General features: G+C 41.2%; 1 protein-coding gene across 1 annotated transcript in view; it reads left to right on the top strand.

The window, feature by feature from the left end:
• The window catches only part of tmx3b (thioredoxin related transmembrane protein 3b), a gene marked incomplete at its 5' end in the record, with an annotated part of 37,932 nt that extends 20,977 nt beyond the window's left edge, over positions 1 to 16,955 (top strand). Inside the window, 4 exons of the mRNA XM_080514763.1 lie at positions 2,786 to 2,842; positions 6,906 to 7,035; positions 8,984 to 9,052; positions 14,809 to 16,955. Of these exons, the coding sequence (XP_080370889.1) occupies positions 2,786 to 2,842; positions 6,906 to 7,035; positions 8,984 to 9,052; positions 14,809 to 15,072 (520 nt within the window). The 3' untranslated portion in view covers positions 15,073 to 16,955. The remainder of the gene's footprint in view (positions 1 to 2,785; positions 2,843 to 6,905; positions 7,036 to 8,983; positions 9,053 to 14,808) is intronic.
• Positions 16,956 to 22,326: the final 5,371 nt, after the last annotated feature.

Here is a 22,326-nt window from a genome sequence, read left to right as displayed (position 1 = left end):
CAAAGCTCTGTCACAAACTTAGACTTTTGACCCACAGCTTTTGTCCACAAATGGTTTTTTGGCCTGTTTGGATTCCTCATTTCGAGGCAGTTTGTGGTAGGTCAACTTCAGTGACATTTCAGGCCACCTTATGGCTGCACCCTTGTACACCATGACTTATTCTAATGTGAAGATGTCCCACTCTGAAGTTCCTCAGATCTGTGGGCATTTCTTAATTATTTTTAGCCCATTATTTTTGGTTTAATGGCCCATAATTTCACTATTCTGGCTCACTTGGCTGGTTCCAGCTGTGAAATCCCTCTTTAAAACCTACAATATATTACTTATGAAGCGGTAAATGCCTGAAAAACTAGCCACTGGTGGGAGAAGTATTGTATTTAGCGCTGGACAAACATCCTTCAGGGATTGTCTCCTTTGGCTAGGACTGGTACTTGTATAGTGTATTTATTAGTATGATTTGTTACTACTTGTCTGCTTAATGTATACTTGGATGCTGATGTTTACTATGTCGTATACATGAGCTTCCTGTGTATTAAAAGAGGAGGCCAACAACCTCTGGGGGCCATGGCAAAAATGGCTTAAAACAAGCTAAATTGTTGTTGTTAAAATGTAATAACTGATGATAATCCATAAACAAAGCAGCATTTCTTGCAAATCAAAGCCTTTTTTGCAGGTTTTGTACGGTTTGCTTATGAAAAATAGGTATAGTAGATGGTGGTCGTTATCATTTTCATCCCTTGGGGAAACGGACTCTGCAACACTCTCCAACAATTATTTGTTGTTTCAAATGGCTAAAAAGGAAAAATAGCCAAAATGGCCAAAGCAGACTATACAACAACAATGGGTTAAATTGTTGAAAACTAAGGGTAAAAAGCTTGAACCACAAAAAAATAAAAAAAAACAAATAAGCTTTGCTTAAAAGCTTAAACAGGCTAAACCATTAAAAACAAATAAAGGTGACACCACTAAAAATCACTATAAATTATACTATGAAACTTCATGAATGCAACATAAGATACAGTTTATGTGTGTATAGCAAGATATCTCTGGTTCTTCATTTAAAACAAAAACAAAAATTGTATGCAATGTAAAACAGCATAATTGTCTCTTTTAGCCATTTCGGTTGCAGCCGTCTGACCCGGACCCCGACCTGTAGAGCAAACACCTCGAAAATGAGCTAAAATGAAATAGTGCACAATGTTTTCAGCAAAGGCTGCATGCAAAGTATAATCACATAAAAAAAATATGCAAATGAATGCTTTATGGTTGGCAGTTTTAAAGTTTAATGCGCTGTTTGAGTAATTCACGTCGAGAATAAATGGCCGATGTTTCAGCCTCTGGCCGAGTATTACTTACAGCTCCGACATAGTCTTTGTTATGGCTCCTGGTACCTCCTTTTCTCAAAAACACTTTGTATTTAAAATATTTCTGACAGCAAAAAGGCTACTGATGACAAAGGTCACATGTTTTCTTTGCGAATCATTCTTTCCTATTATATATGGACTAACTGTACAGTACAGCTGTAGAGTTTAGTTTCCAGGGTGAAAATACTCCTACTCTCCCTATATTAAAGTTGTTGATCTGTGGCTTTAGGAAACTTTATTTTTTCCCAACACTGCATGACACAAAGTCAATAAAGATCTACTTAATGTTAAAAAAATAAAATATATATATAAATTACAAGTTAAATTACAAACTAGGTCACATTAAGTTTTTCAGAGCAAATGTAATTTTTGCTGCAGTGCTTCCCCAACACATTTATTGCCTCGTCTTCGTCGTCTTTGCCATCAGTTACTCATCCCTCTTGGCCAGGCTGCTCATTGTTGCGGCCAATCTGTGTCAGTGGGAAGATGGACATAGATGGTGAACAGCCCTGTAAATATTTAAGCTACTGAGTGGGGGGAAGACATGAAATTGGAGGGGGAATTTAATTTCAAATTTTTTTTTGTGTGTGCCTCGGCCTCGTATCCCCACGCGCCCGCTGTCAATCTTAAGATGTGGATCATTTTCCAACTGCTTCTGATCCGCATCTCGTCGTTCTTCCGTTTCCAGAGCAGAAGCTACAAGATGACTTTTTGATGAGCCTTATTCCCAGTCTGGCCCAGTATTGTCAGCCAGATTATCTCTAACCCACACTGATTCTATATTACGTCCTCTGCATTTATTATGTAGTCCAGTCGCTTCATAATCATGTCATTCAAATAAGCACAGGCAGTGTTATTTAGCACCCGAGGGACGAACGTCCTAGATGTAGCTATGATTCACTGTGAATTTGATATATAAATGTAGAGGCCCCCATAATCAGTCATTCAGTGGTAGTCTCTGGCTTTTCCCGGACTCGTGCAGCCCCCCCCTTTTCCCCCCCGTAGTCTACCCACAATACGCTCTACTCAGACATAGTGCAGCACAATGAGATACAAATTGAATTCCTCCTCCTGCCTTATCGTTTAGATAAATCACCTGAGTCTTTTCTCTAGCGGAAAAGATGAGAAGTGGAAGACAGCAGAGGATGGGGGGCTTTGGGGAGAGTTTTTTTTTTCTTCTTCTTCTTCTTCTTCTTTTTCTCCTGCACTGACAAAAGTGATCTCCAGGTTTTTTTTTTGCAGTGAGAACATGTGAATCTGTTCGATGAGCTTTTCATATTTGAGAGCTATTATGAATTGCAGTTTGTGTCCCAGTTTGTGCCGGTGTCGCACAGTCCGTCGAGACCTTTTTTTTTTTGGGTGCTATTTTTCGATGCATTGCTTCGTCTGTCTGATGCCACTTATTTGTCTTGTATCTCCAGAGACTTCCAGTTTGGCCACATGGACGGGAACGACTACATTAACAGCCTCATTATGGGGTGAGTGTCTGCCTCATATCCAGCCTCCCTCTCCACTCTCCTGTCATCCTCCTCTCTCTCAGCCTCATGTTACCTTCTGTCAGCTACTTATCCAGGTCTGCACATACTTGTAATGCCAGCCTTTTGCCATTAATGATGCTCTCTTGTGGAGAAGTCAATTACACAGACAGACTGTCATTTCTTTTTTAGTGCTCTTGGCAATTTTAACCCCCCCTCTAACATCACACACATACTAAGAGAAGACACACAAGCTCCCTGCAGATGTACTTTGCAGAGGAATATATGAGGAATTTACAGATAAGGCTATGCATGGATTAAATCTATAGTGGTGGTGTGGTTTAATTGCGCGCCGAAGAGCAGCACTAATGATGCAGTAAGACCCTGCTGCAGTAGATTTGTGCCCAGTCCGAGGCCAACTGTTAGGGTGTCATGCTCATGCAGGCCCGGCAACTGACATCCCACACTTTTAATGAGACAGAACCCCACTCGTGTTGCAGGGCTTTAGCAGTTGGCGTGTCTGTCTCGTGTCGACTACCGTACTGTGTCTAATTATGTGTGTCTGCGTAATTTTGTTTCCTGTGTGAGTGTTTGTGTGAGAATGTACAAGCGCAGTAGACCGCTGCAGGATGTTATTTTAATTTGAGCATGTTATTGTTTGTATGAGGGAGATTATTGCAGACATGGTCTCATAAGTCCTGTGTAATTAAGTCAGTGTGTCAGTGAGTACAGTGCAAGTCTTGTTTGAAATATGACTACACTGAACTAGCAGACTCCCGGTACAGATATTAGACAGGCAGTGTTTATATTCAAGGATAAAAGCGGTGATTAGTCCTCCTAATTTTGTACGAGTACATACAATATGTATTTCGCAGGGCTTTACGGGGCTGAATTTGGCGGCTGTAGCACTGGATTAATTGCCCTCCTTTGAGGAATGAAATCCTGGCCTGTCAATGTCCACTAATCCTTTCCCCTAGGAGGGCCATGGAAATAAATCTGATGGCTTTTTATCCCTCTTTCTGTCATCACAGCGATTACTGTGTTCTGGCAGCAGTATGTCTGGCGTATGGTTGGTCCTGCTTCCGCCAGACGCACATAAACACAACCGTGAATAAACACACATGCACAAGAGGAACAGGACTTGACGTCTGAGGTCGTCTTGGCTTCTGTTTGAACGCCAGATTGTCATAAACTCCTCTCGTGAAATGTATTAACAGCAAGTTATTATACACACAGGAAACAAAGTTGAATCTCAAAAATGTTCTTGTCCCTCTTCTTCCGCCACCCACGCCATTTATTTATTTACTCTGCGCGGCAAGGTAACAGATCGATTTTCATCTAGGTTAATGTTCACTTACACCCAAAATGTATTTTCCTGGGCACACCGCTGTAATGATTATCGCAGTTTACAGTTTTTAATTAGGCTCTCTCGCAGTAATTAAGGCCCGAGAAAAATGCTCCTGGTAACGGAAAGTGAAGAGGCAAACTTGGGGAAAATAAACGAATGAGGTGCTGATGAGTCGCACAAATACACAAAACACCAAATGCAAAAGAAGTGACGAAGTGAATAAACCATACTTATTATTTGCAAATACAAATTGTGTCTTTCAAAACAGGTTTTCACTGTAATTTTACTTTATTTTTTAAAAATCTTACTCAGCCATTCCTCCTATAAAAAAGTAAACTGCACCAAATTTAAAGTATAGCTTGTTGCAACTTTGCTTTGCATGTTTGTTGAACTGCAAAATATTGTTTGTGTTTTTGTAAAAAAAAAAAAGACAGTTCAGATTAAAGATTTCATGCTCGGTATAAAAAGTGATTTTGAAATTATTGGAGCATGTTGTATAAAGCAGCCAACACACGCGTATATATTTATATAATCATGATTATGACCTTTTAAATTCTCTGAAAAGGCCTACACATTGTTCGCCTCTCCTAACATGATTGGTTGAAGATTGCTCTTATCTGTCCTATGACTCACTGTTGCCTTTGTGAAGTTGTACATCTGCTGAAGTTACACAAAAAAATCTCTGTGGAAACACTTCACCTCATTAAATCAAGAGAAAATTCAATACAATGAGACCTCTTGAGATTTCTTTTCTTTTTCATAAACTGGAACCATTCAGAACAAATTCCACAATCAATAACTCAACTTTGGTCAATATTGAGATAAGTACTATTTAACCTCATTACTCATTGACTTTAGAAACATTGTGCATTTAGTGAATGTTTACTGTCGTTTAATACTGTGACTGTAACTAATCATTTCAGGATACAGTCATGACTGTCTCCACTTACTGCAGAAATGAAAAAACTGAGCTGTGAAGGTTGTTTTTTTTTCTTTTTCCGAACTGTAGATCAGTGAGAACAGGTGTGTGCTCCTTCACATGCTATGCATGCTCAGAACAGATGTTTTCCTCGCAGGATAGCATCATTTGCACAAGCTGAGATGCTCTGATGACAATAGTCTGCTTGAGTTTCACATGCGGCCGTTGTTTGCACATTTTAGCAGTGATTCAACTGTGTTCCCCTCACCCACAGTCCTAATGCCAATGAATTCCTAAATCTAGTCGATATAAAAAGTTGACAGTTGTATTTCCTCATCAGATTCTTTCTCGGATTCTTACTCAAAATGCTCGCTTTTTAATCTGGAGTCTGATTTCACTTGAAATTCAATAAGTTTCACACTTGTGAACAACCATGTCTCATCAAACTACTGGCAAGAAAACATGTTTCATTTCTTTTGTGCAGTTGCGTTTGAATTTGCTCCTTAAAATTAACATAAAAGCCCCCGTTTTTACCGTCTCTTTTGTTTGTGCGCCTTCAGTTGTGTCGCCATGAAAGTCGCTCCGTCTCTGTCCTTGTTGGCTGTTTTGCATTAATTAGCTTTGACCTGCTGTTTCCAGAAAAGTTAAAGAGTGAGGGAAAACGAATGCGGGATTTGCGAGTTATTAAAAATGAGAAACTACTGGCTCTAATTACATGCCGGCATTTCTCTGGCCCCCTGAAAAGGAGCCGACGTTAATGTGTGCGTATAGTACAGCGTGTGACCCTTCATTATGGTGGCAAACCCCCAGTAGTCCCACTGACAGAGGCGAATAGGCTAATCCATATTTATTTTAAATGGGTACCATCTGTTGGAGTAGGCAGGATGTCAGATGGAAATGCGCATTCTTCATGCGTGTGTGTGTGCGTGTGTGTGTGTGCGCGTGTGTGATTGCAGTTCTCAGCTGGACAGAGTAGTGAGGCATTGATGACTCCACCGCACAGGCGTGTATGTTTGCACTCGTGATCTCAGCTGGGTGGCGGACGGGGACAGTGATGGATATGTGCACGTGTGTGTGCAATTTGTAGCCGGGTTGAGTAACACCGCGGGGATGGAAGGTGGCAGCGGCGTGATGGACTGTTGGCGCGCCTCTGTTCTGCCTGTGTATATGTGTGCACGCCTATGCGCCCGGGATACCTTATCTAAGCCGGGCTTTGGTGTTTGTGCGAGACGCGTGGAAGAGGGATTGGTTGCTTATATGACCTTATTCCTTATCTCACACGGTTTTGTAATTCCTCTGGTGATTTGTCGGAATGAGTAGATTCAGGGTTACAGTGTGTTTCTGTGTTTTCTGCTCAATGGAAGCATCTGCTCTCACCGGACCTCTGGGCCTCCTCATATAGGCGTTGCTTTTCTCTCTGCGATCGTCTCGTCAGCTGTAGTTTGTAAAAGTCTTCAGTTGTGACCAACAAACATCCAGAAAGGCCCACCAGACAGAGTTGTGCACTGTTTGTATAAAAGAGAGAAAAAGACCAGGTTTTCTTGCCTTTTTTGTGTTTGTGGAGGGGGGGGGGGGGGTTACGGGGATATGGGGAATTGGTCTTTGAAATAAAGCTCATGGGAAACGTGAGGCTGCTCCAAGTACAAAGGGGTTTGTTTGTTTCGCTATTGTATTCTCTGTGTTGCAATTTGTTCTCTCAGGAAGCTGCAATTTGTTCCCATCTAATGATGCTCTTTGATAATCGCAGTCCAAGGCAGAAAGGTTAAAAGTCACATTTCTTCCCCCCCTCCCCTTCTCAGTGAGGTGGCTGTACCCTCTGTTATCATCCTCAACACGTCGAACGAGCAGTACTTCCTGCCCAGCGAGCCAATCCAGAGCATGGAGCAGCTGGTCCAATTCATCAACGGTGTTCTGAACGGTTCTGCACAGGTCTGTCTCTTCTCCTCCTCCCTCCTTTTTATGCATTCACAGTGTCATCCCTCCCCCCCATGTTGTACCATTGTAATCAGGCCTGTAGTCTTCATTAATCAAGCGCGTTGTCTTGCATTTTAAGTCCTCCCAAGGAAATATTTTCGCCAGATGAAATCTTCCCCAATCTCCTCTTGCATGTTTAGATTTCCTATTGCTTTCCCCATTTACGTGTGTTGTACACAACGATTCTGTCCCGTAAGTCAAACACACTGAGATTACTACACGATTCTGTATTGTAGTGCGCGCACTCTAATCTGGAAAAGAAATGTCATCGTTTCCCGGGCACAACACTGAAGTCACCAGATGTATGAAACCATAAGCCAAACAGCCAGAGGTTGTCCCTTTTTTTCCCCCAGAAAAGGTCTGAGCTATTTTTCGCCCTGGCAAAACAAACCATCTCTTACCGAATAAACAGCAACGGAAACCTCATGTTTCTGCAGTCCAGCCGTAGCCAAAGCCCCAACAATTTCTGCCTCTACGTGTCCGCCGGGACGTAATAAAAGGCAGGTTTGTGCTGCGCAGAAGCCGTACTTCAAATAATGTCAGTTGCTAATAATATGCTCCAAGGAACTGAACATTCAAAGGGTGTTTTTAAGTAATTCAAATTAGAATTTTATGTTAGTTTCCAAAATAATTATGAAAAGCAGAAACGATCAGTTCTGCCTGATGTGAAGCATGAATGACCCACAGGAGAGTTGTTAATAGTTTATGGTAGGGATGTTTCCTGGCGAATAAATTCAGTCGACAAAGCTAAAAGTTTAATTAAGACTTGTAGATGCTCTGGGAAAAAAAAAAAAGAGTTAAGTTTAGCACCTTGTTTACAGGCTTTACCTCTTCCATTATCTTGAAGCTTCTTCTATAACATATATTGGAGGCAGATCTTCAAGGTCATTGGGTTAATTTCTGAGACTGGGTGGGCTCACAGTGTTTCTGGGTAAATTATGTCAAACTGGCCTGCGTGTGGCGCTGGTCTTCTTCACGCAGGTTATTTTCAAAATGTCTAAGTTTGCTGTAGTTGTGCCCATCTTGTTGCTCATTTTGGAGGACGACAGCTCTGACTTTTCTGCTGTGCAATATTTAAACAGCACTACCACCTGGGATTGCTGACTGACAGCTCTATAGCACAAACCAGCAGTGAATGGCTGCACGATAGTTAAGCGGCCTTGCACGTGATTTATACCCTTTTCAGCTTAACTAATATTTCTAGAGACTCGAGCGTTGACGTTTAATCAATTCGCTAACTAATCAGGTGCAACTCTTTTCTATAGCTTCTCTCCATAAGGTCCTCAATGCTAAACAACTTTTCTCCAATTAGGAAAAAGCAGCTTCAACTGCACAGTTCAAAACGGCTTTCCAGAGTTTTCCAAAGGACTTGCGTCGTCCTCTCACAGTATTAATTCAGTCTGTGTGCAACAACTGGATTCCACTCGGATGGCGTCATGCTCACCTTCAGCACGCTCACCAAAGGTCTGCTTGGTCGGAGCTCGCTAATTAGCCGTCCTGATGAATTAGCATCACGGCAGATCACTCATTGGCTGCCAAGGTGCTTTTGCTTAGAAACGAGCACAGACGGAGCAGAACTGCTGGACAGTGAACAAACTCGAGTCGAGCACGTCGGATAATTTTGTGCAGGGAAGCGGTTAATGAAACAATTTTTTTTCAAAAATGCCAGGAATGCAGCGAGGATGTGACCTGCTGCCTGAAACTCAGGAGTCTTCACAGTCTGCAGTTCATGTTGTTCAGGAGGCTTTATTGACCTTCTCATTTCCAAAATAGATTTGTTTAGTAATTGTATCAAATTGTTGATGCCAGACTGACAACATTAGCCCTGTGTGTGTTGAATATAAAGGCTGCAAGCACTAGACAAAGTAGCTCACATCTCCATTCAACTCTTGTCTTCCTGCAGGCATACGGAGGTGACGGCATCATTCAGAGGATCAAGCGTGTTGCCTTTGATGCCAGGTCGACCATTATGGTAAGTCTGTGAGAGTTCAGTTGGGGTTGCTTCATGTAGGCTGTCGGGGAATATTTCCCACGTGTACAAAAGTTGAAGTAGGAAATGCTTCTGGTGCTGAATTGAAATGCAAAGCATTATCCATATAGCAATCACGATTACAAAATCGTCAAAAACAAGTGGATGTGCTGGACAGACGGAGTTACATTTTGGAAGAGAAATTCATACTTTTGTATGCATCTTCAGAAGCGACATGTAAACCATAAAACACAAACCAGCATGCTTGTGCAGTACCAGCAGAAAACATTAATTACTACCATCTTTGACTTGCAGTCAAATATGTTTGTTTGTTTATTTAAACCATGATGCAATTTTTTTTTTTTACTTGTTATTATGGACATCGGCAAGCACAACATACACGTCACCAAAGAGCAGCTGATGAATTATGTTTCCATGCTCTGTGCATTCATGCAAATGACTGGATTTTAAATCGCGAAGAAGAACATCATTACTCACAATCGACTGACAGAGAAAGAGTGCCATTATTATGGGGAACAAAGACACATTGATATTGCCTGCTTAACTTTGCGTGTCTGTTTTTACAGTGACGCGAGTGTACTGATCGTTAGTATCTAAAGCAACAGCTAATTCAGAACGTAATGTACGTCTGCCTCTCTACAATTGAAGCACACATGCCCGAGGTGATGCTGAACATGTGGAATCATGTTGTTGGTAATATGCGTCGCATCGCGCTCGACCTTGACTTTTGTTTGCCAGATTAGGGTTAATGCTGTACGTCTCGAACTTCTCTCGTAGTGTCATGGCCAAGTGCCCTGCACTTCTGTCTGTGTGGTGGGAGAAAAAAAAAACAACAACAACACATTTCGAGGACAGGATTGGGAATACCACTGAGAACGCGCATGAATGTGGAGGAAGATAAAAAAGCATCGGAGCAGAAGGAGGTGGAGTGATGTAGGAGGAGAGGTTCAGGAGGCTAAACTGGCTTCTCCTCCTACTATTGCTCAATGTAGTTGGTTCTCTTGGGAGAACTGGTGTTTATTTAACTTGGGGTGTGATAGGAATGTGAATACAGCTGTGTTGTAATACTTTTGAAGGCAAAGTTTTTTCACTTTAACCACGAGTGAAGCTCAATCGCTTTCAGGCGTGTGTCCTTCAGGCAAAGTGTGCAAACGTTTTCGACGAGAAATAAGAATGGTGACATTTAAAAGTAGTCATGAAAAGCACAAAGAAACGGCTTTTGGGGAGTTTTTAAGAGACTTTATAATTAAAGATTTAATTCTTTCGTTGTCGTGTCAGGTCTGGAAAGAAGGGAACAAAAAAAAAGGCTGTCAAAGTAACAAAAGGTTTAAATGAAAGAAGCGAGATTGTATTACTTGAGGCTGTGTCAGAGCATAATGTGCAGGCTCATTGTTTGGCTCGCACTAAAAGCTGAATAACAGTAAGGATCTCAAGCATCTCAGGCTTGGCTTACAACCTGTAATAGAAATGAAATGTGACGCTCTTACCTTCGCCTAGGTTTTAGTTGAGCATATCACGTTGACAGGCTTTGCACACAGTGACATGATACGACGCAAAAAAAATATGGGCAAAAGCCATCCTCCCGTCCCCAGAGAGCTCATCCAAACGCGCGGAAACGACCGCATTATCCCCACTGAGTCATGGCCCGCCGTGTTAGCATAGCATACTCATCTTTACCTCATATAGCACCGAGAACAGACAATCACCATCCTTCTTCCGGTGGCAATGACTGGAGGCAACGTGAATATTTCTCCTGTTCTCTCGTCAGTAATTGATGGACGTTGTGACTGAATGCTCCCTCTAGGGAACTTAATTTTTTTTATTTTTTTAACGTGATGTAACTTTTAATATTTGGACCAAGTGACTCATTTGTCAGTCAGGTCATTCGGGGGGGGGGGGAAGACTCTTCAAAATTAGCATTGGAGTTGTTCCCTGCATTGTTGTGCCCACAGGAAAGAGAAAATTAATGAAGGTGGAGTGGTGGAAGGAAAATCCTCATGAAGGTTTTGGAGGCCGATATCCAAAGTGTGTGTGTGGGGGGGATTAATGTGAAGAACGAAGAGTGCCAAAGTCATTTTAGTTCATTGGCCACATGTAGCCTGGCTCACTTCCAGATGGGCCACAACAGCGAGAAAGAACACAATTATCTTTATGTTGCAAGTTTTTCCCCTTCGTTTGCATGCAAAAATGTTCATATTCAATCAGGTTTTTTTTCTTCTTTTAACAAAATTTAATATGAAAAAAAAATACAATTTTCACACTGAAATTGAACCGTAAAGCCAAAGTTTGAAAGTTTCACAGCCAACCCAGGTTCACATCTAACCAGCCCACACTAATATAGCAGCTATATACAGCGATCAAATGATTTCTGCAGTCTTCAACATGCATGCTCAAACAAGCTCCGTAATCATGTGGCATTCATAGTATATCAAAGGCATGAATGCCTTCATTATGAATCCATATTTATAGAAGCTTTCACTGCTACGTCACAATGGCTGCCACCTGCAGTTTAACTTGTTTTGTGTTATGTAATCCTGTTTAAAGTTTTGTGACCTCAATGACGACAAATTAGGTATAGGACTTTTTTTTTCAACAGCAGGTAAATGCTTGTTATTTTTCCTCTATGCAAAGTTATAGAGTTTAGTTTGAGACCCTCGATCTAACTGACCCACACTGACGTCTGCATTTACCATCGCTTTGACAAAAGTAACTTTGCAGAATAAGAAAAAATGACACATTTCCTTGGAAAACATGACACACTGTACAACATGTTTATTTCTAATGCTCGTCTGACTCGTGCTTCTTCAATTTCTTTCATTTTCCTTGGCAGTTTGACGCACAAGTCTCCATGACACCTATGTCAGGTGCTGCAGTGTTATTTCTTAAGTTACAAAAAATAACTTGCAAACAACTGTTTTTGGCACCCGTCTGTTGAGCCCTGCAGAGACATTACCATTCATATTTACAAAAGCGCAATTTCCCCTTTGTTTGTGTGTGTGTGTGTTTATGTGGGTATGAGAGGGGAGCCGAGATTTTAGTAGAAGGAATAGTGCGTATTATTGCACCAAATAGATTTAGACAAACTAATCAAGGCTTAGTTAGAGGTCGAAGTTTTAAATGAATGAGAAAGTCCATAAAACCTGTAAGGTTGTAGATAAGAGAGTAATACTCTTCAATATGATCATCAGGGAAAAACGAGACAAGCAGACTTGCAGAAGAAGCAGATGATGTATCATAACACAGACAGAAACATAATTAATACTAAAATATTAAACGCTGCGCAAATGATTTGTGAGCGTCCTAAACACAAAGCGGAATGGCCTCATGCAAATGAACGAATAAATGAATAAATAAAAACGCGTCTCAGCCTAATAGATAAGAAAGCCTCTGTGATTTCTCAGCAGATATTTTTTGATCTGCCCTCTGATTCCACGTTCACTTCATTCAGAGGCTAATCGGAGGCTCTTTGCTCCTGCAAACACCGGCTGTTAAAAAACAAAACAAAAACAATGCAGTGCTTTTATTCACAGTGAGTCACTGCAGAACAACATGGAAGCTTCGCATTTGACAGAAGAGGGGTAGAAATAAAATATCCAAGGTGTGTTTTATTGTTTTTATATTTGAATTTGAGACGTGAGGGCATAGCTGGAGTGACCACTCAGGAGAGGTGAGGTTTGCACAATATGAACCGAAAATCATTCTCACATTTCAAATCTGCTCCTTTGAGGACATCATTTTCAAGAGATCAATGTTTATTGATGACACGTCACCAGAGTTAAATCCTGGGTGTACTTTCACATACTAAAGATTATTGTGCCAATATGCACACAGTTGGTCAGTTTTCTCCCGAATGAAAGAAAACTCAGGCTTGATCTATTTTGAATCAACCATAGCAGATGCCCACATCACGATGCATATTAAATAAAAAAAATAGACTATGAAAATGGGATCAACACGAGAACTCACGATTCCGTTTAAAGCGGGTGTGACCGTCTCAGCTTCATCTTTGATTGTAGCTCAAAATGTAAATGATGCACGAGCAACAGCTCAATTGTTTGTTATATTAATATCCTGAAGGCAGAAGTGGAGTATGTAGATGACACACAGCAGTGTTCCTCAAACCATTTACAGTGTCTGCCACTTAAGAAAATGTTGCTCTCTCTCTCTTAAGTACTACCACTATCACCAACTTGAACATATTGTAGAACCCTTAGGATTAGCTATAGACAGTTCACAGAGGACACATGTTTAGTTGTGAGGATTATGTGTTTATTATTTTTTTGCCAGCCACAACAACAGTGTAGATAGTAGTAGCATTATAACAGGCACTTAAGCTCATCCATTACAAGGTGCAAGCAGCTCTTTATCTCATAAATACAATAATCCTCAACATGAAGAATTGAAACTTTCCTGTAAATCAAATATGAAGGAAAACAATACTTAATTTATAATAAACTAAGCCTTATCATTAATTCTCAATGACACATATTGTAATTTGCGTCATACAATCCGCCCATAAAACAAACTTTACAACAAGCTCAAGCTGACTTCTTTGTATGTCTGAGGTAAATTTATATCAAAACTATTGTAGTTTAGCCAGAGACTGTGGTATGTAGAGAATCTTTTATTGCCCCACCCCGCCTCATTGCAACCTCCACCAAACTCAATCCAGCTGCTGTTCTCTTACTACAGACATCAAGGATTGCCATCAATATTTAACCCACAAATTACTGCATTCACACAAATATCACTGCTTTATGTACCACTGGATGGAGCTGGGTCTCACTTACTTTAGTACCCAGATTTATCAAATTAATGCTGCACAGTGTAACAAGGTAATAAGCTTATCAGACTGCGAACATAAATAGGTTTTAATGCGTTTCTTTGTAAAGCACTGTGAATTGCCTTGTGTCTGAATGGTGCTATATAAATAAAGTTCCTTGACTAAATCCAGAATTTTAAGTGATTTATGCTGAAAATTTGATGGGTTTTTTTATGAGCACTGTTATATCATTGAGGTTATCAAAAGAAGTTAAAATGTCATCATGCACTGTCTGTACTGCGTTAATTCTGGTTCACTCAATGAACATTGTTCATTCCGCATAAGTTAATGGCAATGGAAAGCAATGTATTTTGTGGTTTTTGTTTTGCTTTGGGGAGTGCACGTGTTTGTGGATTCTGTGGGACAGGAGGGTTAGAAGTTTAATCTCAGCAACCCATCTCAGACTCCTCTTCATCAAAACGCTGAGCCTCAAGTTGCTGCCAGCGAGGGGTGAGTCTGTACTCGGGACTAACAAAAGTGTTACATGAAAACCAAGATTTATTAGCAGGGATAGTCGGAGCCTCTGTGAAGATAAAGACCGTGTCCACCATTCACACTTGAGCTTAATTCAGTCTTTTAACTGGAAATGCTGCTACAGTGGGATCCATTAAGCAAACATACAGTCAATCAAACCACCTCAGAGATGAAGCACAGCAAAGTTGCACTGGAGATGTTGTTCGCAGACGATGCAGATATTTTACTTGTGCGTGTTTTCATGTGGCGGTTAATGAGGGGAATGCTGACGTTCCTGTATTCCCTTGTCATCTCTTCTGTCTTGTTCCATTGCTTCCGTCCCCCCCCCCCCCCAAAACTCCTGGCATGTTTTTTTTGTTTTCAAACCCACATCTCCCCCGTCCTCACTTCTTGTCTCCCTTTCATCTCTTGTCGTCTCCCCCCCCTCCCCCCCCCACATCAGTCGGTATTTCGCAGCTCTCCACTGCTGGGCTGCTTCCTGTTCGGCCTACCGCTGGGTGTAATTAGCCTGATGTGCTACGGCATCTGCACCGCCGAGTCGGATGACGGTTCGGATGACTTGGACGCGCTCAAGAGGGAGGGACTCACCGACGAAGAGGAGGAAGAGGAGGAGGAGAGGCAACGCGCCGTCGAGCTGGAAGGCGCCGAGGACGAGGAGGAAGAGGATGCCGGGGAGAAGGATCCCGAGGAGAAGAAAACTGATTAACGCAGGGGCGGCCGCCGGTTGGAGGAGGATTAGGCCTAGTCAAATGCGGTGACATGAAACTCAAAGACATATCAATGTGTTGCTGTTCAGCTTCTTTGTTTTTCATCTCACTTGCCCCGAAGCCCCTCGAGCCCAGACTGCCCCCCCCCCTCTGTGAGCTCTGTGTATCGATGTGTATGGTGGGCTTCTCTGAACCACTGAATTGAAACTAACAGCGTTTTTTAATGACAAACACAAAGGTCATAAGAAGAAGGGATGGCTGCAAACCAAACATACCACTTTTTTTTTTTTTTGGTTTTTAATTTATTCCGAGTCAACCAACCAGTGGTTTGTTCCATGTGACGTGTGACACTGACATAGTTAGATCATTGAGTTAAAACCACTTACAATTCTATCTGCTTTGGTCATACCCCAGACTATTGTGCATTTTGCTTTGAGTCTAATGTCCTTCAGCATTAAAATACATGAATTCTGCCTTGAAACTGAATTGAAAATAGCACATTGAGATATTTTGTTTACTGTACCTTCACCCCTGCCCAAAGTGTCGGCTTATGTAAAGGAAGTGCCCTGGAAGGAAAATTTGCCATAAATGAAATGTTGCTTCTTTTTTTTCTTTCTATTGTACGTTATTGCCTGAAAATATTTCTTCCTCCTCCTTGTAGCGGTGCAAAGTGCCGAGACGGCCATGCATTTCAACCTTTCTCTGTCAGCCACCTGTTTGTGTCTTTTTTTTTTTTTTAATTTCTCTCCCCTGTTGAAAGATGATGAAAAAGAGCTGGAAGAGCTGGCACGGTAATTGGTATCGCTCTTTGCGATACCAAAATACGGCAGACCCATTTCCACCCGATATGACCAACCTGCTCAGAATTCCATGTATAGTCGTGTCGTACCTGTCTAGCAAAAAGCCATAACATGCATCAGTTGCTCCCGTGGCTCTTAACAACTTGTGCGCCTCAGATAGACGGGCTCTGTCTGTTTCCATATTTCAATCTGTCCTCCATCACTCGTTTCTATATTGAATTCACCAAGCAGTCTGAAGTTTACATCCCAAGGCAGTGAGACATAAGCTGAGCATATAGATTATTAGGACTGTATTCCCTCATTCCCTCTACTGAGTTGTGACTCCCACCTTTTCTTTTTTTTTTTTCTTTTTCTTTTCCCCTCTAGGCTTAGAAATCATGCTCCATTATATGTTCCTATCCCTGTTACTTAAGTGTCGGTTACCGCTGTAATCAAGCAGAGCTCCTAGCTTCTTCTTCAACCCATAAAGCTTAGGCTGTGAGATGAAAAGAGCAAGTGATCCTAAAATCTTCTACATCCCGTGTAATATCGTCCTGATGAAAAATGCAGAGCGCACTGCATGCTGATCAGATCTGAGGTCCAGTGAGAGAAGTTAAAGCCCCTAAAAAAAAATGTTTAACTTTACCGAAAGAAGTTGCAGGCTCATCTATTGTCAGCCCCCCGTTGCCACCCTAAGTTGTTATAAAAGTTGGAGGGATTCTGCTCTTTTTTTCGCCAAGATCTAAATGAAAGTGGGTATTTGTAAAGCAAATAAGAAGTCAGCGTGAGCAGCTGCTTACCTTAAAAGCTCTAAGACTTGAGGATAGAAGACCCTTCTGGCCTGCTTCCATCAAGAGAGAAACAAAATCCTCCTCCGTTGCTCGGTAATTACCACAAACCAGTCTCATTTTCACCGCGCTGTTTTAGCTCGGCGACACGGTCAATTTGAGCGCCTCACTGTAAGCACACCTGTTGTTTAAAACTTGCTTTTACGTGAAACTGTGCCGCAGGAAATCATGCCCTCGCCTTGCCTTCTGGTCTTTGTAGTTGCCTGCCATTCTCTGCCAAACTTCCTCTTTGGGTTTGGAGACTGTCACATTTTATTACAGGTTTGAAAGATTGAAATAAAGATTGTTCTCTTTTTTTTTCTTTTCCTTGGTCTATTTCTTTTTTTCACTTGTGCATATTTAGTTGTTTTTTTCTGAAAATCCCCAGCCTGTCTGCTATTTAGACATCTATTTCTTCATCAAGCTTCAATTATCACACATAAATGTGTTTCTCTCTCTCTCTCTCTCTCTCTCTCTCTCTCTCGCTCTCTCTCTCCCTCTCTCTCTCCAACCGGTTTGATCTGAGGTTGAGGTGTCGACTCAATTACAGCAGATATAATCAAATTCCTGGAGATCCCGGTTTAACCACGGCTGATTGCATTTCTTGATGTGAAACTCATTTATTTCACCTCTTTTGGGAACGTCTGTGTTCACGAGTCAAACTCAAAGACGTGGCTTCACATAATGAAGCAGCTCGGCGACGAGGTGAACGTCCTGGAGGCCGAGCCCTCGCACTGTCGGGAGAGATCGGAGGGGGGAAAAGGCGGCGCGACTTGTGAAAACTTTGGACGCGTGTTTTCACATCTGATCGTGAAGGAGACGGTTCATTTTTACATCGGATTGTCATTTTGGAAAGGAATTACCTCAAAGGGGGAGATAATATATTACTACATCAGAATCGGTGTCATCGAGTGGTGCTGATGCAAAAAGTAATTCATCGCTCAATTACCTTCGCTATATATTCCGAGAATGAGTTTCATCGCGTGGCAAATGAAGGAGGCCTGCTGTCTCTTTTTCTTTCCAAGTACCAACAATCTTGCTCAGCAGACAAGGGCAATTACACTCTGCTGATCATTGTGACGTTTGTCTTATGGTGGAATGGCAAATTAGGCCGAGAGATGGTAATCACTCTCATATCTGCCCCGGCAGGGAGGCGTTTAATGGTTTTGGTTCGCGCGTTAGGTCAAGGTGAAGAGAAAGATGGTTATTTCAGTTAATGTTTGAAGCCGACGTTTCAAGGGTATCGGGGAGCTCGGTCTGTGTCACTCAACCAGATGAGAAATGGCTGATTAGCTTTACTCACCATGGAAACCAGCCCACACTCGTTCTCTTTGCTCATCTCGTTAGGGAGGCAGTCGTTTTGCATTGTGGTTGATGGAAAGCTGCAGAAGTCCGTCTACTTAAAACAAAAAAAAAATAATTAAAGACCGCCTAATTATTTAAAACAATGCTGGCAAATCTGCACTTTAGAGATATCACCTCCTCCCAGTAAATTACTATTTTGAGCTGGGTTTTGTTTCCATCATTGCATGTTAGATCATTTCTCGCAGTGCTGTCAGACGATTTGTGCTGCAAACTTCACCTCACCAGTTCAACCGGGCTTAATAGCTGCTTGTCAGCTTGTCAGTCGATAGATGGGGCTTGTTGTTTTCTTCCGAGCGGCCTGACATTTGGGCAAAAACATTTATTTTATTTCTTTTTTTTTTTTTATTCTTTTTTTTTTTTTAGAGGGGGAAGGATGACTGTGCAGTGATGTTGCTGCCCATCACTGCTGTTGCAACTTTTATGGCGTCAAAAATCATCAAACAGAATCACTCCTGCAGGGGACAGCATGCTGGAGAAGAAACAAAGATAAGGCCAACACGTTTTGAGTCACAAATGCACCTCGACAGACAAATACCATGAAAAGGTGCATTACATACTTTATTTAAAAAGCAAAACTTGGTTAGGTACAAATAAGAAATTCTCCAGAGCTCTGACAAAGACCACAAAGGTGTCGCCAAAAATAGAGTTAACGTTAGAAAACATGTACAAATATTTTGCAGGTATATTTTGTGTATAGTGTATATATAAAGCAGCATTGCCTTATGTCAAGGAGAAGCAGCAGCACAAATACTCACAAAATAAATGTTAATATTAAGTGCCACAAATGAGATGTGCTATGCAATCTTTTTTTAATCATCAGTTTTGCACATTTTGAAGTCAAAAAGAGAGAAGACTGAAATTATCTCATAAGATCTCTGAATTACCGCTTTCATTTATTATATCACCGTTAGTTTATCCTGACTATGTGATTAGTGGAGCTCAAATAATCAGATCAGGCTTCAACATAGATCACAGTATTGTTCAGCAAATACCCCTTTAACTGCATTACAGAGAAGTAAGGCAACAAAATAAATGAGCATTCTTGATATATGGCCCTGTGTCAACTTGTATATATCTGTATAACTTATTTAGTTTTATTTACATATTTTAATGTTCATGAATTCTGCTTCAGAAAGTGTTTCGCTTTTCTTTTTCTTTTTCTTTTTTACACAAAACATGCAATTAAAATGCATTCGTAAACAAGGGATTGTCTCAATTCCAAATCACATAAGACAATATGGGATTGAACTGCTGATTGAGCTGAATTAAAAACAAAAGCTGTCACTGGAATCCAGTGTATTGCACCAGGAAGAGACTTAAAACATGCAGGACGTTGGCTCTCCGGGAACAGAAACCGTTTAACAATGACATGATCCTTCAACCAGAAAGCAAATTGACTGAGACGACAACTTGACCCAAGTCAGTCTATCCTCTATCAGCTTATTTATCTAAATAAGCATGAACTTGAATTTGTCATGAGTACCGTACATTTTTTAATTATTTGTGTTCGACTTCGAAGATGTCTTTTTGTTCTTGATTATATGACATGTTACTGTGCAGATCGAGATTTTACATCGACGTATATCCTCACATTTACAGCTTATTTCTTGTAAAGTGTGTGCATTCGTGTGTGCTCGTGTCTTCAAAATGCTTTAAAACTCTTTCCTCGAGGCGCATGTATCCTTCAGCGCAAACATTTCTTGAGGCTTGTTAATCCCGCTGTCCACAGTTAATGTTGTGCAGTCCCTCTTTAACTGAGTTTACAGGAAGCAGTCAATAAAAAAAAATAAAAAAACTCGTGAAAACTGTAGCTAACCAGCTCATCTGGACTCCACGTCCTGGCTTCTTTATTTATGGCAGATGCGGACAAATGATGCACAGCTCTGCTGAGAATAACAAGTGCGCGGCCTATATTATCCCTGTCACCTCTAAGTGCGCTGTAAGCATTTCCCAGCGGAGTGTTTCTGCTTATCACTCTGCCGGGGAGCCGTTGCCACACAGCAGTCGCCTAATGATGTTGCCTGGGTCGTGATCATTTACTGAGGGGACCTGTCCCCTCGGGGTGGCCGGGGTGACTTACAGTACCAGAGACACGACTGCTTCTGGGGGAGGTGACACGTGTCCCGGCGTAGGTGCTGACGCCGTCACTCCCGTCATCGCCGCAGGCTTCTTCTTCCCACCAGCCTGATTATCCAAAGAGCTTTAAAAAAAAAAAAAAAAAAAAATCCAACAGGTTTCCTCGACACATGGACGAGTGTTACCACTGTGTGTGTGTGTGTGTGTGTGTGTGTGTGTGTGTGTGTCACGGCCTCCTTGGCTTTTGTCTAATCTGAGTCCCTTCAGGCAGATGTTCAGGGACGTTACGTGACTTGCCCACTGGGTCCAGAGCTTACATCCAAGCCCACCCTCCCGGTAGTGACTGTAGCCAGCTGGGTGTTAATGGTGGTACAGTTAATACAGTTAACAACACTACACACACACACACACACACACACACACGTGATTTCTTGTAGGACCTTTTTCAGCTCAAGCAAGAATTTTAAAAAAAAGATATCGAGAAATGGGTGAGCTTGTGGGAACAGCTTTTTGAATCGCTTTAACCCCTAAGAACCAGATATCTGAGGAAATACTACCGGTGCTCGAGGTGCTGAGTGCTAAATTCTGAGAAGAAAGTAGGATTTATTTTAAGTTGAGAGCTTTTGCACAATAATCCTGTCACGGGCATGCCAAGAACATTTAGGATGGGTGGAGTCTGAATCTGAGGCGAGAGGGCAAAGTACATGGTGGTTTTTATACAGGAGCACACCTTAATTCAAGATGTTTTACATTTATTCCACGACGTAGAATGGGAGAAGATTTAAATATTAATTTTCAAAGCTTAGCTCAGTGCAACTCAGCAAACAATCCCTGCTGTTTCTTTTTCTTCTTCTCCTATTTCTACATGAAACTAACTGCAGGTGATATTGAAATATTCATCCACTGGTCCATTTAATTTAACCTAGATGGAGCTGAAAGGCTTTATTTGACTTGTGTCCAGGCTTTAATTACAGTATCTTCAATTATTAATTGCTTGTGTTTGATCATCTGTAGGAACCGATATCAACCAAAGAATGAATGAATTTGGAGGTACTGTGTCCAGATTTTGATAGTACTTGGAGCACTGATTCTCTGTGCTGCATGAACCGAGCCTGGCTGCGTAAACTGTGTTTAGACAGCTAAAACTGCGGATAAACATTGTCCTATTCATTTATTTAACTTTGAAGATTTCCTTAGCGTAACGCTCCCCTCATATCAAGAGATATTTGCCTGAAAAAAAAACCCAAAACAGTTAAAGTCTTAAAACCAATGATCCGTGCTCAGTTACAGTCTGGATCATCTTTCAATTATTTACTGCTTGATTGAATCAATCAATACCTCCTCACACATGTAGAAGCAATGTCTTTACCATAATTTGTCATTGTTAGAAAATAATCTCTGGAGGACCTTAACAACAGTGATCTATGCAAGGACAATGCAAATAGATGTAGAACTCATTAATTTAATATAGATATTCATTAACTCATTTATTTATGGTCTCTTCATACCTGGAATGATGAGCTCAAGAGAGTTCCTTTGGGGCCTGAACAGTCTTGTAATGATCTGTGCGCAGATAAAAAGGCTATATGAAGATGAATATATGATCAAAAACACTGCTATGTATTGGCTGCATGTGTGATTATCTGAGTGAATCGATCAGTACAAGAGCAGAATCTAAGAGATTTCGGTTTGTGTTCCGGTTTGTAGTTTGTTTGAAGTCCCAATAGTGAACCGATCATGTCCCTGACAGTTTTGACATATCCGCTGAATAGTATTGACTTATTTATTCATTCATTAATCCCCACTATCCATATCCCTTCAATATTTGACTGCTTGTTCGATCCTCTAAATATTTGACGGGGTTTTGGCTGCATGCATGTGAGGAGTTTGTTTCGGAATCCCATTAAAGTATCTATTTATTTAAGGCTATTTAATGAGATTAGCTTAAAAAAAAAAAGCCTTCTGGACCCATAAAAATAATTAAATGACCTGTACAAAGCAGAACAAATTATAGCCCAAATCTCCATTATCTCTTATCTGGTTGTGACTTGCCACACGGACCCTGAAACCTCGAAGCTAAACCATCATCATCTGATGGGTTTTGTCATATCCGATAATAATTTTTTATCAGTTTCAGGGTTTTATGTGTGTTCACTGATAAAAAAAAAAAAACTAACTTAATTCTAAGACGATAGTGTGATATAGT

Source organism: Blennius ocellaris, assembly GCF_963422515.1.
Source record: "Blennius ocellaris genome assembly, chromosome: 19".
Classification (NCBI taxonomy): domain Eukaryota; kingdom Metazoa; phylum Chordata; class Actinopteri; order Blenniiformes; family Blenniidae; genus Blennius; species Blennius ocellaris.
The sequence above is the reverse complement of the archived record's forward strand: the minus strand, read 5'-3'. Positions and strand labels throughout refer to the sequence as shown.